Raw genomic sequence first — 12,891 nt, forward strand, 5'->3', positions numbered from 1 at the left:
CGGAGGGCTGGGCACCCCCTTCTGCTCCCCGGAGCCCAGCTGCCGGGCCTGGCTCCTAGGTCCTGCCCAGCCACTGATGCACGCCTCCCGAGAGACCCAGACCTGGGCTCCGGGCCGGTGACCCGGGTTGGGGGTCACCTTACTGTAGCCTGCACCTCCTCCGGGGGTGGGCGATGAGGTCTCCCTCAGAGGTCGCTGCGAGGTAAGGGAGGCCAAGCCCCCACCCGGGCCTCCTGTGTGGCTTCATTCTTGAGGACATGCAATGCCCAAGAGCCGGCAGGGACACGGGCAGCGTGCTGTCCACAGTACGGAGCACGTGGGGGCCAGGCCTGGTGTGTCGGGCGTGTCGGGGGGCCTGGCGTCATGAGAACTGTCCCCGCGTCTCCCCATGTCGCCCTCACCTTCCCAGGTTCAACACCAGCTGGGACTTGGGAGTCTGTGCCCAGCCCCGCGCCCCTCACCCCCGCTGACAGCCTCCCCGGGGCAGCAGCCGCAGGCGGTCACCGCGGCCTCCTGGCTGGCGCTCTGGGCCTGTGGCCACACCCGGCCCTGCACCGGGGGCTCCCTCTGCCACCTGTCGCAGCTCAGCCATTTCCTGGCTTGTCCTTTGCGAGTGGCCCAGGTCTTGTCAGGGCTCACAGTGTGCACTGCCCCCCCCCCTCTGTCCAGGGGCAAACCATGCTCCCTTCCAGTGAACCTGTGCCAGTAGCGCATCCCCACCGGGTGCTCCCCCCGGACTGTCTGACCAGCCCCCCTTCCTGTGCCTCTTCCTCCTTGGCGTCCCCTGATGCTCGGTTCTTCTTGGGACGTCCTTAGTGGCAAGGATCGCAAGAGCGAGTGTGATGCGCCGTAGACCCAGCTGTGCAGAAAGAACGCGCTTTTATATTTCCTGTGTGTGAGTCTGGCAAACGTGGTCACATGGAGGGTTTTTCACTGTGCCCACTTCCCAGCTGGGCAGGAGGGGTCTTCCCTCCACCCCGAGGGCCCACCTCTGGTCCTGGCTTTGAAGCCCAGAGAAGCTTGAGAAACAGGAGGGTCAGACAGCAGGTGGGGATCCGTGGCTGCCCCCTCGTCCGGCAGGTGGTGCGGGAGGGCCTGGGCCTCCCTCCCAGGAGCTCCTAGGGTGGGGGTAACGGGCTGTGCTCAGAGGCCTGGTGGAGCCGGGACCGGGGGTAGGCAGTGGGAGCTCCGGGCCAAGGCTGAGTAAGAGCAGGAGAGCAACGCCAGCCCAGCCGCTTGGCATCTGCTCACCCGTCCCCAGGCTCACATCTCCTGTCCCAGACCCGCTCCAGCCACGCAGAGCCCCGGCGATGATTCTAGAACCTTCACTCTCTGATGCCAGCATGCTGGCTGTTTCTTAGCACCGCCTCCCCTTGTTCCTGTGTCCCCTCCTCTTCCGTCACCCCCTTTGCCACGTGTGCCTCCCTTCCCAGCGCCCCTGGGGCCGTGTGTGGTGCCGCACGCCTCAGCAGCGAGGGGTCTGCTCCCAGTTGACAAGAGTTGCTCTCAGGGTGTCCTGTGGACACCTGCCTGTCCCTGGAGCTGCTCTCATGGTGGGTCTGGGCCATCCCTGTGTGGTACAGAGCACAGTGCCAGGCCGGGAACCCCTGCAAGGCCAGTGGCTTTGGGTCAGAAGAGCAGATGGAAGCTGCCCGTTTTGGGGGGTTTGGTTTCTGCAATTTTCATTTGCATCCAGCAGGTACTGAGCTTCAGCCTCCAAGTCATATGCTTTTGTTGCGGCTCATTCAGCTCAGCAGGTTGTTCTGAACGCCAGGGAAGACACAGGCCTGTGCCAGGTGACCCTGGAGTGAGGGGCCTCCATATGGTCCCAGTACCTGGAGGAGCCGGTGTCCCCTGAGGGCTGCAGTCACCGGTGGGCACAAGAAGGGGCAGAAGGAAGGGATGGACAAGTGCGGGCAGAGCCCCAAGGGGCGAGTGTTGCCGCCTCCTTGCAGGGCCTCGGGAGAGCAGCTGCAGCAGGACGAGGGGAGCAAGACCCCCTGAGAGCGGATGCGGAGCCTGTGATTTCCTTTTCCGAGGCGGCCTCCGCAAACCAGAGCAAGCACTTTGTGGGGTGTCCTTGCGCGGGTCTCAGGACAGCAGCTCCAGACAGCTCGCTAGACAAGACGGGCAGAGAAAGCAGGCACAGAGCTCCGCAGGAAGCCCGGGCCAGGGTCTGGACAGAGGCCTCGTGGGCTGTGGCGGGAGTGCCCCCTGTGGTCAGTAGAGGGCACTGGCAGCCGTGGGCCGGAGCCACCGGCCCTTCCCAGACGCGTGGCTGAGCCTGGCCAGCATAGGCACCGGCCGCAGGAGCGCCTCCTCTGCTCTGAGCTTGGGTGATGCCTTCAGTCAAGGCATCCAAGAGACACTTCCGGGAGAAATGGGGTCATTCGCGGCACTGTGTGCAGCCGCCAGAAAGAAGGCCTCCTCGTTGGCGGCCACATGGATGCAGGGACGCGGAACGCAGCTCGGAAGACGCAGGCCCTGATTTTACATGCTGGGCCACAACCCTGAAGCACACCCATGCCCGGGGCTGGGCTTCTGTGGGGACAGGTCACCGGCCATCCTGCAGAGGAGCTGCTTTGGCCCCTTTGCCTTTGTGCGGGCGAGGCGCCCAGCCCTTCAGCTCCAGCAGCTCCTCGGGGCAGTGGTCTGAAGCCGCCTTTCTGCGTCTGCGTGTGCCAAGCCCTCCCTCCCGCCGGCGCTCTCCCACCTTCGCGGGGCTTCACAGCCATGCTGCTCATGCTGGGGTGCTCGTGCCCTCACTGCTCCACTGCACCCACAGTCCTGGGCACCTCAGAGCCGGGGGGGCTCCCCCTGTTCAGGGATGGCCCGCCTTGGGCTACCCCCGGGTTAGGGGTGGACGGGACGCTGGGCATGGGAAGGGAAAGGAAGGCTGTGTCCCTGGCGTCTGCGGAGCTCAGAGCAGAGTGAGGGGCCAACACACATGGGCACCTCTCTCCGCGCCCAGCCTGGACTTGCCGTGGCCCCGCCCTCTCGTCCACCTGCTGCAGAGAACCCAGGCCCCAGTTCTGTCTGGGATTCTCCCTGGCCCGTCTCCTCCACCGCATCTCCTGTGCCCTGCTGAGGCCGTCACCAGCCTCGTGAACCCTGGGCGTCCTTCCGTCCGGCCTCTGTGGGCCCCGCCGCCTGGGCCCACAGCAGGCTCTCTAAAACACGCTGCTCTGGGCCCCCCGGCAGATCCACTCCAAAGCCCTGAGATGGCTTGAGTCGCTCCCGGAGGGGGCAGACAGAGCTCAGTCAGGCAGTATTGCTGCCCCGTCTGGTCGCTGCACCCCCAGGTGCTCCCAGCTGTCCCGCTGGTCTGAGCGCCCCCCGTGGCTGCGTGCTCCTTACTCAGGTTCAGTGAAGACCTGTGTCTGAGGAGCACTGGAGATCCCTGATGGCATCTGCTTGGCATCCTGTGCCCCAACGGGGGCGGCACCCTGACAGGAAGCCCGGGCTCCATGCGTCTGCTTGCAGTCTCAGCTCTTGTCCCCCAAAAAGTGGGGACACTGCTGCCCAGAGCCTGGTGCCCTCGTGTGTGGCCTGCCAGCTCTCTCCTGAGCAGCCACGTCTCTCCCTCTCTGGAATTTGCAAGCACACCAAGGTTTATTTTTATTCCATTGCCATGAAAGGTCTGAGACACCCTCAACCTCCTCCCAGAATGGGGTGGCCTGGGGGCAGCGCCTCTCCCACTGGTGCTCAGCTGTGGAAGCAACAACCCAAGGCTGTGGGTCGGGGGTGCTGATGTCTGGATCCTAGCAGGAGTGAGGCTAGGGTGCTGGGGGCTCGCCAGCCAGGACCAACACCTTATTTTCTGCCTCCCGAGGACAAGCCCCCACCCTGTTGCCTGTGGTCCTCACCTCGCCTTCTTGAAAACTGGAAGCCCTCATCCTTCCCCCTGCCGCATAGACCCCCAGGGTGCAGCCGGGGCACAAAGAGGCTGCATCTCTGCCCCACTTGGCCCACTCGTGGCAGCCAGGCCCCCGGGGACCCGGAGCACAGCCCTGCGTGGTGGTGGCCAGGCCCCCGGGGACCTGGAGCACAGCCCTACCTGGTGGCCTGCCCACTTTCTAAGGCTGTGTGCTCGGACTGCCCACACGGGCTGGGCCACAGGGTAGGACAGTCGCTTCCTGGAGAAGTGCTTGTGGGCAGAGCGTTGGACTCTGAGAAACTTGTGAAAGGAGAAGAAGGGGTCCATAGCTGGGTCCACTGCTCCCACCCCCAGATCCCGCAGCACAGATTCCCCTCCCCCGCTGATGTCTCAGGACGGTGACGTGGCCCCGCAGCTCTGGGTTGGCAGTCACAGAATGGGGTCCTTCCGGGACGGAGTGTAGGGTCTGCGGGCGGATGGGCAGGGATCTGGTCCTGTGTGTGCCACGTGGGGGCTGTCGCTCTAGTCTCTTCGCTGGAAGAGCCTCCGTCCTTATCCCTGAAATGGGAGTGTTGCAGGGGCGGGAGCATGTTGTCAGCGAGCTCGCTCTGGGCACTGCTCAGATTCTAGAGGCCTGCCGAGGAAGGGCGAGGGCATCCTCAAGGCTTAAATCCAAATAAAATGGAGCAAAACTGTAAGAATTCAGAAAGTTACAGGTTTTCTATTGATGGTTGTATTGATTCTTTAACAAGAATTTTTTAAAATACTGATTCTGTTGGGACATTTTTTTAGTGCCCCTGTGTCTTGTTACAAGTATGGGCTAGACTGCCCGGTGGAAAATCACAGTTTACCGGTGACCTTTCCCCTGGCCTTCCCACCAAGGTCAGGAGACACGCGTGTGCATGGCAGAGGCCCACTCTTCCCAGGCGTGCCTGTCCCCAGGCTGCAGCTGCTGGCCGCCCGGGGTCTTGCGCTGTACCCTGGGCTCTGGGAAGGCAGGTCCTGAATGCATCCTGCCCCATTATTAGGCTCTGAGCTGTAGGGCTCACAGTCCCTTGAAAGTAACCCAGTTTCCATATTTTAAAGCATCCAGCAGCTATTTCCTCTGACAAATCTTTTTCTTTCCCAAATGAAGCTCCCTGGTCTTGTGGGAAGGGCAGAGTGTGCTCAGCAGGGTCAGGTCAGATGCTGGCTTTATTATGTCATAACCACTTGCTAGTCAGACAGCTTGGACACCCAAGTGGCCCCTCTGACCTGCAGTTCCTTAGTTTTGATGTGGGTAAAGTAACCACGGCGGAAGTTCAGGGCGAGGAATGGATGCGATCACGGGAACTCTCCCAGCTCAGAGCGGCCGCTGATGGCTCTCTTTCATGCTCAACCTGACTGCTTTGATGAATTTTGCCTTAAAATGTTTTCTTTTTTAGTGTGGTGTCTTTTTATCCTGCATGAAATAAAGTCACAAATCAAAACTTAGTTCTTAGATATGGACAGCCTAAATGTAAAACAGGGCTTGGAGTCTTGATTAGGGCCATTATGAAAATAATAAATAAGAGTGGGAGCAGTTTGGAGGCCGGTTGGGGGCCACCCGCTGAACAGGGAAGGTTCCAGCTCGGCCCTGGTGACTCTGTCCCTGCTCGTTTCCCAGGCAGCTTCAGCAGCAGCAGGCGGAGCTGGAAGTCCACCAGAGAGACGGGCTGTCGTCCTACGACATATCGCAGGTGAGGCGCTGGGCACGTCGCTCCCGGTCAGAACTGTGTCCAAGCCAGTGGGCCAGACACTGAATTCCACCTTTAGCCTGCCCCGTGCCTCCTCGGGCTGGGCCATGCGGAGCGAGGAGCGGGTGGAGAGCCATCGGCCTCCGCTGGCCAGGATTGGGACTGCCAGGCTCCCAGGGACGTTGAACTCTGGCACCAGCAGACTGGGAAGCCGGCAGAAGTGGCTGCGAGCCTTGTCAGCCCTCGGGCCCCCCAGCCGCCCTCCTGCCCTCTCCGCCTGTGCCCCTCTCCGCGTCAGCGCTCCTGGCCCTCTCTGCGGTGACCCCCACTTTGTCTGCACTGTCCCCTCTCCTGCGTCTCCTCTTCCCGCTTCCTCTGCTACTGGCTGTGCAGAGAAACCGCAGCACGTGTTGGCATTCGGCCTCTCTGCTTATGTTCACCTTCCCCCAGGTTTAGAGTGGGTGATAATTTTTATTTATCCCTAAGTAATCATGGTGACTGTTGTCATTTCTGCAACCATGAGTCACACCCCACCCCGTCTGTTTTTGGCTTTTACATATAGAAAAGCACCCCCAACCCTGGCAGAATGGCCAAGCCTGAGATGCTAGGGCTTCTGGAGGCAGGGGGCCTGGTGAGGAGCTGGAGGCCGTCGGAGGTGTACTGTGCTGTGTCTCACCTGCGTCCGCCGTGTGTTCCATGTGCACACAGGTTCCTGTCCCCAGCCTGCCAGCCGGTGTCCACGAAGCCGGGAAGTCTGTGGAAAAAGCTGATGCAATCTTTTCCCAGGAAAGAGATTCCCGGTTTGCTGAGATGTTCGCAGGGATCAGCGCGTGTGAGTCCCCAGGGGCTCCCAGGTTGTGAGGATGTGGGGCTAACGGTGGCTCTCAGGCCACCTGGAGACAGCCACCCTGGGGGAGAGGCCACGGAGGGTGTTTTCAGGGGCTGTCACAGGGCATAGCAGAGCCGTTACTGTGATGCGCCCTCCCTGCCTCTGGCCTGGCTTCTGGCTTACCTGACGCCTTGACTTTGGAATCAGAGCATCTGCAGCAGATGAGCTCTGCTAGTTCATGGAGCAGTTGAGTTTTACTCTGCTGGAGACCTGTCTCTGTGAAGAACCTCTACTCAATTCCTAATGTAGAGAGGATCTTTAAAATAAAAACATGCAGGTAAGAGAGAAATAAAAATTACCCACTATCCCACCACCTGGATATAATTTTTAACTTTATAAGTATGGCCTTTCTTTTTCTACACATATGAATTCTTTTTATGTAGGAAATGAGCTCATTCTGTTTGCTAGCTTATTGTTCACACACAACAATGTATTATGAGCATGTTTCCAGATTATGAAGCTGTCTAAATAGTTTTTATCGCTTTCACGCAGTTCTACCCTGTGGGTGTCCTGTAATTCTGCCAGCAGCTCCTCTCTGCTGGTCACTGGTCATCTGCCTACGGCAGTACTGCTATTGGGGAGAATGGTGCCAAGTTAGGGTGTCACATGGAGCCCATGCATGCAGCCGCCTCACTCCCCTTCACAGATGACCACCCAGCTGAGCAAAATATGAAACTTGCAAATGCCTCTGTCAGTTCCAGAATTCAGAGAGGAGATTCCGTTTCCACGTGGCCAAGGAACTTCTGCAAGATGCAGTATAGCTGGGATCAGTGGGAGGGAGAAACCAGAAGGGTGGGAGCCTGTGATTGGGAGGGAAGCCCAGTGGCTCCTGCCGGGACCAGCGAGGCTGAGGGGAGGCGGAGAGGCCCCGGCAGCTGGAGGAGAGCTAGTGTCAGCCCTCTGATGCCAGCGTGTGCGGCAGAAAACTGCAGCCTTCGCTGCCCGCGGCTGTGCCCTGAATGCTGAGAAAGGAGGACCCGAGCCGCCTCCCGCAGGAGCCGCCAGCGCGGCACGATGCTCAGCTACTGCCAGACCCGTTGGTGCGGCAAGGAGGGCCCCCCGCCCTTGCTCCCTGCTGGCCACCCAGGTGTGCCCCCTAATACACCAGTATTTCCTCGACTCTTATAAATACCGTTCACCCTGTGAGAGTAAACAGTGGCACATCTGAAAGGTTTCTCTCTCAGAGAAACCTGAAAGATTTGACCAGAAACCCACAGCATTTTGGGGAAATCTGTTTGAAATTTTAACATTATAAAAACATAGACACTTTCCCGTAAAGGTAACAAAATACAGGGAAAAATCAACAGACAAGAAAAGAAGGGAAAATACGTGGCCCTAAATTTTTCCATCAACCAAGTTGCCTTTGCATATGGGAAACAGCAGAAAGACATTCTCAGATGCATGCCATCTACTCTGTGAAAATATCACTTGCAAAAGAGCGCACTTGTGAAATGGGTCAGAATACAGAACATGAGAACGCTCAGGAAAGCAGCAGTGATGAGAAATGACACAAACAAAAATTGTGAGAAGCTACAGAAGATATAAAAAGTGAGTAAAAACCATAATTGATGCAATTCAGCAAAGATCCAGATGCATTTTGGTTGAGGGGTAGTAAACAGAAATTTCCTGCCAGCACATACTATTTTATCTCTGACATTTATAGAGGATTGTGGCTTAAACATAACCACTCCTGGGGGCACAAGAAAGAAAAGAAGGAAGGCAGTCTCACTTCCAAACCGTTTCCAAGAAAAGGCAAGGAAATTTTTAGCAACTTTGCAAAACACTCAGAAGATAAATGAAGCGAAAGAGCAGGAGAGCTGTGGTTATCAAGAGTGATAGTGTAGTTGAGGCGCAAGGCCTCATGGCAGATGATCCGCCTTGACATGCTGCCAGAATGGGACACAAACAAACTGAAATGAAGCTGTTGAACCCAAAAGCGTGGGTGGTGCCCAAACTCTGCAGACCTGAGGAGGGATGTGGAGCTGTTGATATCGCCAGACATGGAGAAGCTCAAAGCGTTCAGTGGGCAGAGACTCATTTTATGCAGATAAGAGATGTAACCGAATGAAGATATAAATGTCTTGAGCAACAAAACACATAAAAGCAAAAATAACTAGGAACGCAGGCGGATGCTGCTGAAACCACACGGGGTGGGGGGTGGGGGTGTTCGACCGCCTTTCTCCATCTGCAAATCAAGGCGAGCAAAGTAATAAAGTCAAATGAGGAAAGATATACAAGGTTGAATGATAAAATCAAGGATCTTTCTAGGATATGCGATTTTGTGCCCTGTCAGTGTCCTGGAGCAGTTAGAAAAGAATGTGTTTCTTATTTACCCGGACCACCAAGAACCTCAGATACACGGCTTATGTTAAAAAATGGCTTCCATTAAGTTTGCAGTCAAGAGAAATCCCCTAAGTCTTCTTTGTCCTGCAGCTTTGAGCCTCATCTCCCTTTATCTCCAAGACTCACGGCCTGGGGATTGGGTTAGCCACGCACGCCCAAAAGTCTGAACTCCTTCCACCCTGTAAGGGTGTCCCGCTGGGCATTCCACTGCAGTACAGGGAAGAGGCCAGAAAAATGCTCACTGCCTCCAGTTTGTCACAATGTCAGAGGCTGTTTATGCACGTGGGAGATTTGGCTCGTGGGCCCCTGGAGCCTGGGGGTCCAGCACTGCGCACATCCCTCTGGGGACCCATCCACGCCGCCCAAGCCCCCACCAGCCCAGAGGTGGGTGCAGACCCCGGGCCTGTCTAGGCACAAAAGGGCTGCCATGTCACTGAGCTCTACGTCCTTTATTCCGGTGTCTTGACGGGGGCAGGCTGTTCGGGAGTGTAGGAAGGAGAGGTGGGGCCTTTTGAGGTTTAGGGAAGTAGGGGTTGAGTAGCGTGTCCAAGCCACACCTCTGGTCCTCTGGTAAGCAGGGCAGAGCTGCCCGTCCAGGCTGTCCTCTCAGTCGCTGGCTGCTCTGTGTGACGCCCACGGGATTGGAAGTCACTCTGTAGCAGGTCGGAGTGAGGATGCCCACTGCTTCCTTTCATCCCCTGGCTCTGGGAAAAGCCCGCCTGCCGATGGCTGGTGGCTGTGTCCAGGTGCCGAGCACGGCCTCCTGAGCCTGCGTGCATGCGAGGCCCCAGAGGAGGAGCGTGCCAAGGCCCGGGTGCGGCAGGGCTGCAGGCGGGTCTGCCGCCCGGGGCTGTGCCCTCCCACACGGATGCCCACTCTGCCCTGTGGCCTGTAAGGTGGGACCGTGGATATGACCCTTGCTCTGCTTTCCTAGCGGACAAGAAGATGATGAGCCCAGCCTCTGCCACAGGGACCCCGCAGATCTACCCCCAGGGCAGCCCCTTCCCCCCAGGACACTCGGGGAAGGCCTTCAGGTACGTGCCGTGGAGGGGCAGGTGGGGGAAAGATGCCCCTGCCAGGGAAGCCTGGGTCCCAGCGCTCGGCTCTGTGCGGCCGGCACTGCCGACATCAGTTGGTGGTTACCGCTCAGCAGGCCCCGGGCCGGCTGAGGGTCCTGGTGGCCGTGGGTCTGCCCTGTGCGTCCTCGGTGGTTGCCATGGATGCATGGTGTCAGTCACTGTGTACCGGGTGTGAATGGCACAGCCACAGTGTTGTAGCAGTGCCTGCTGGCGAGGGGGGACTGCACTGGCCTCTGGCCGGGACTTGGACAGGGTGGAGCTGAGGACACCTGACAGCGTGGCAGGAAGTGCCCTGGGCCCTGGATCCCAGAGGCTACAGCCAAGTCCGAGGAAGAGAGGGTGGCTCAGCACAGCGTGCCTGGGGCTCCGCCTGAGGAGTCACTCGGGTACCAGCAGGGCATCCAGCATTCCCAGGGCTCGGTTCCTGGCATCAAGGGCCCCTTCAGATCATCAGAGGAGCCTGATACCACCTCCGGGGCAAGGCCTGTCTCCAGTGCCTGCTGGGAAAGGGGAGCACAGGTGGGAGGGTGGCCGGAGGGGACACAGCAGCCCCAGGATGGTGTACAGGTTCTCATGTGTCCACCAAACGCCCCCAGCTTGCCTGGGAAGCTGCCCAGCCCCAGGCTCAGGTGTGAGCGCCTCCTACAGCCCAGGCTCTGCTAGTGGGGCCGGAGGCCAAGGAGTACCTCCAGGGGCAGCAGGGACCAGGACTGGGCTGGCAGGACCCGTCATGCAGGGCGAGGACCCTGCCAGATGCCAGACGGACAAGGGGAGAGGCTGACCTTACACGCGGCCCTTGCACAGGCCTGGAGAAGGCTGCTCGGCTGCCTCTGGACGGGCAGACTTGTGGTGAGGGGCCCCAGCCTGTTGAGCGGCCGCACCTCACTGGGCCGCAGCCTGCGCCGAGGCTCTGGGGGCCCCGGCCCCAGGAGTGAGTCTGGGGGCAGCAGACCGGGTGGCAGCCCCCCGAGAGCTGCTCCTGAGCGGCCATCGCTGCAGCCCCGGGCCTGCTGCGCAGTCGGGGGGCTCAGAGTTCCCTCCTGCTCGGCTCAGCTCACCTGCGGCCGTTTGGTGCCAGGCTCTGCGCCAGCCCTGCCCCAGCATGTGCTCCAGGCCTCTAGACACCTGCTGCTGGTCCCCTGGTGTGGACGGAAAGCAGCGAGGGGGCAGAAGCCAGAGGGGAGGGAGACAGCCTGCGGCCGTGTGGCCAGGAAGGCCCGACGACGCCTGGACTCAGCCTGGGCGCAGAGGTCGGGGTGCCAGCCTGTGTGGGGCCTTGTATAGGGAGACACACACTCCTTGCTGGTCTGTGGGTGGATGGGTGGGTGGATGAAGGATGCCTGTGAGGCCTCAAGCCCGTGGAATGGGCAGAATGGCCTGTTAACCTAAAGGACCTGAGCTGGTTTGAGGGGAAGGGGTGTGGGAGGAGTGCCCATCCGAGGTTGCCAGGCCTCTAGCAGAATGGCATGGCTGCACACCCCGAAGTATGTCCTCTGCCTCAGTCCCACGTAGACCCGCCGGCCCTGGGCCTCTCCTGTATGAACTGAGGCAGGCCCATGTAGCCCAGAGGCCCCGGGGAGGGGCTTCCCCAGCTCCTAGAGGGCCTGCCTGTCAGCCGGGGCCCCTTTCTGGGGGCCAGCAGCACCAGGGCCAGCTCTCTTCCATCAGTGCCCTGGAGGGCATGGAGGGCTCGGGGGTGGGGAGCGGCCTGCACAGGGACAGTGATCAGAAAAGGCCGGTGAGGTCCTGCACTCACAGGAGGGGGGCTGGGAAAGGAGCCCTTATGGTGAGTGAGGAGGTGGTTTCAGGACCACGGGCGGGCGGGAGTGTCTTCATCCTCCCTATTTTAAGAGGGACAAGGCAGTGCAGAAAAATATTACAACACGGTTAGCACAGTCGTGCCCAATCTTTCCTGGTCCACAACCTGCCTTTCTCCAAAAGGCTCTGACACTCCAGCCCCACCCAGGCCTGCCTGACGGGCCCCAGCACTCTGTGTGCGGAGCTGGTCCCAGGGAGGCAGGGGGAGGGCCCGGAACGCAGGGAAGCCACCCCCCTTCCCTCTACAATGGGCTCTTGGCGCGTAGCTGGAGAACCCTCATGGAGAAGGGCTCGGGTGCAGACAGCACCCCTCAGAGCAGAGACAGAGCCTGGGGAGGACAGGGGAGGGCGTCCTGTGCCGCGCAGAGCCCGTGTCGCAGAGCGGCTGAGCCCACGGGAGGCTCACTACAGGGCAGCGAAGGTCTGGGTGGCAGGCCGAGTTCCAGCCGGTGGGCTGCACCGCCCGGCTCTTCTCTGTTGAGAACGCAAGCTGAGGGCGGCGGCTCCTTCCAGCTCCTGAGTCCTGCGGGTGCCCAGAGGGGCAGAGGGTGCCGGGGCGTGGAGGGGTGTGTTCACAGCCCCCCGGCCTCCTCCTGAGACGCTTTGTTTGCGGCATCCCCTGGGCCGGTAGTGGCTGCTGAGGACAGCCCTGGAGGGAGGGAGGGAGGAAGGGCAGGTGGGCTGGGGTGCCCCAGGGCCCTCCCGTCCAGGGGCCGCGTGGAGGTGGCCCGGGGTCAGCACCGTGGGTGAGGCCGCTCCCAGGACAAATGTGCCCTGTCCCCCAGCACCTCGGTGGTTCATGTGCCCGGAGTGAACGACATCCCGTCCTCCTCCTCGTCGGGCCAGAACATGTCCCAGATCTCCCGGCAGCTGAACCAGAGCCAAGTGGCATGGACGGGCGGTCGGCCGCCCTTTCCGGGACAGGTAGGGGTGAGGTGTGCTGTCTCTGGCGCCCGAGGGCCCTGGGAGCTGGGCCCCCCGCTGGGCCTGGTTTCCGCAGCCTCTTCGCTGCACCGTCCTGGCCTGCGGAAAGGGGGTGGGGTGAGCCCCTCACCACTCTGGACCTTTTCGCCCCTGCCCAGGAGTGCAGAGGGCACACACCCAGCCCCTGGTGGTCGCCATGAGGGTGGCGTCCATTGGGCCGGGCAGTCCTTGGTATTCATGGTGCCT

The 12,891-nt window shown here is 60.2% G+C and overlaps 1 protein-coding gene across 7 annotated transcripts in view; it reads left to right on the top strand.

The window, feature by feature from the left end:
• The window catches only part of ARNT2 (aryl hydrocarbon receptor nuclear translocator 2), a 120,949-nt gene that overhangs the window by 98,153 nt on the left and 9,905 nt on the right, over positions 1-12,891 (top strand). For all 7 annotated transcript variants that reach the window (XM_037013550.2, XM_037013552.2, XM_037013555.2 and 4 more), the window contains exons 13-16: positions 5,523-5,595; positions 6,301-6,424; positions 9,759-9,858; positions 12,507-12,645. In XM_037013550.2, the coding sequence (XP_036869445.1) occupies positions 5,523-5,595; positions 6,301-6,424; positions 9,759-9,858; positions 12,507-12,645 (436 nt within the window). The remainder of the gene's footprint in view (positions 1-5,522; positions 5,596-6,300; positions 6,425-9,758; positions 9,859-12,506; positions 12,646-12,891) is intronic.

The sequence above is a fragment of the Manis javanica genome, chromosome 18, assembly GCF_040802235.1.
Source record: "Manis javanica isolate MJ-LG chromosome 18, MJ_LKY, whole genome shotgun sequence".
NCBI classification, from domain to species: domain Eukaryota; kingdom Metazoa; phylum Chordata; class Mammalia; order Pholidota; family Manidae; genus Manis; species Manis javanica.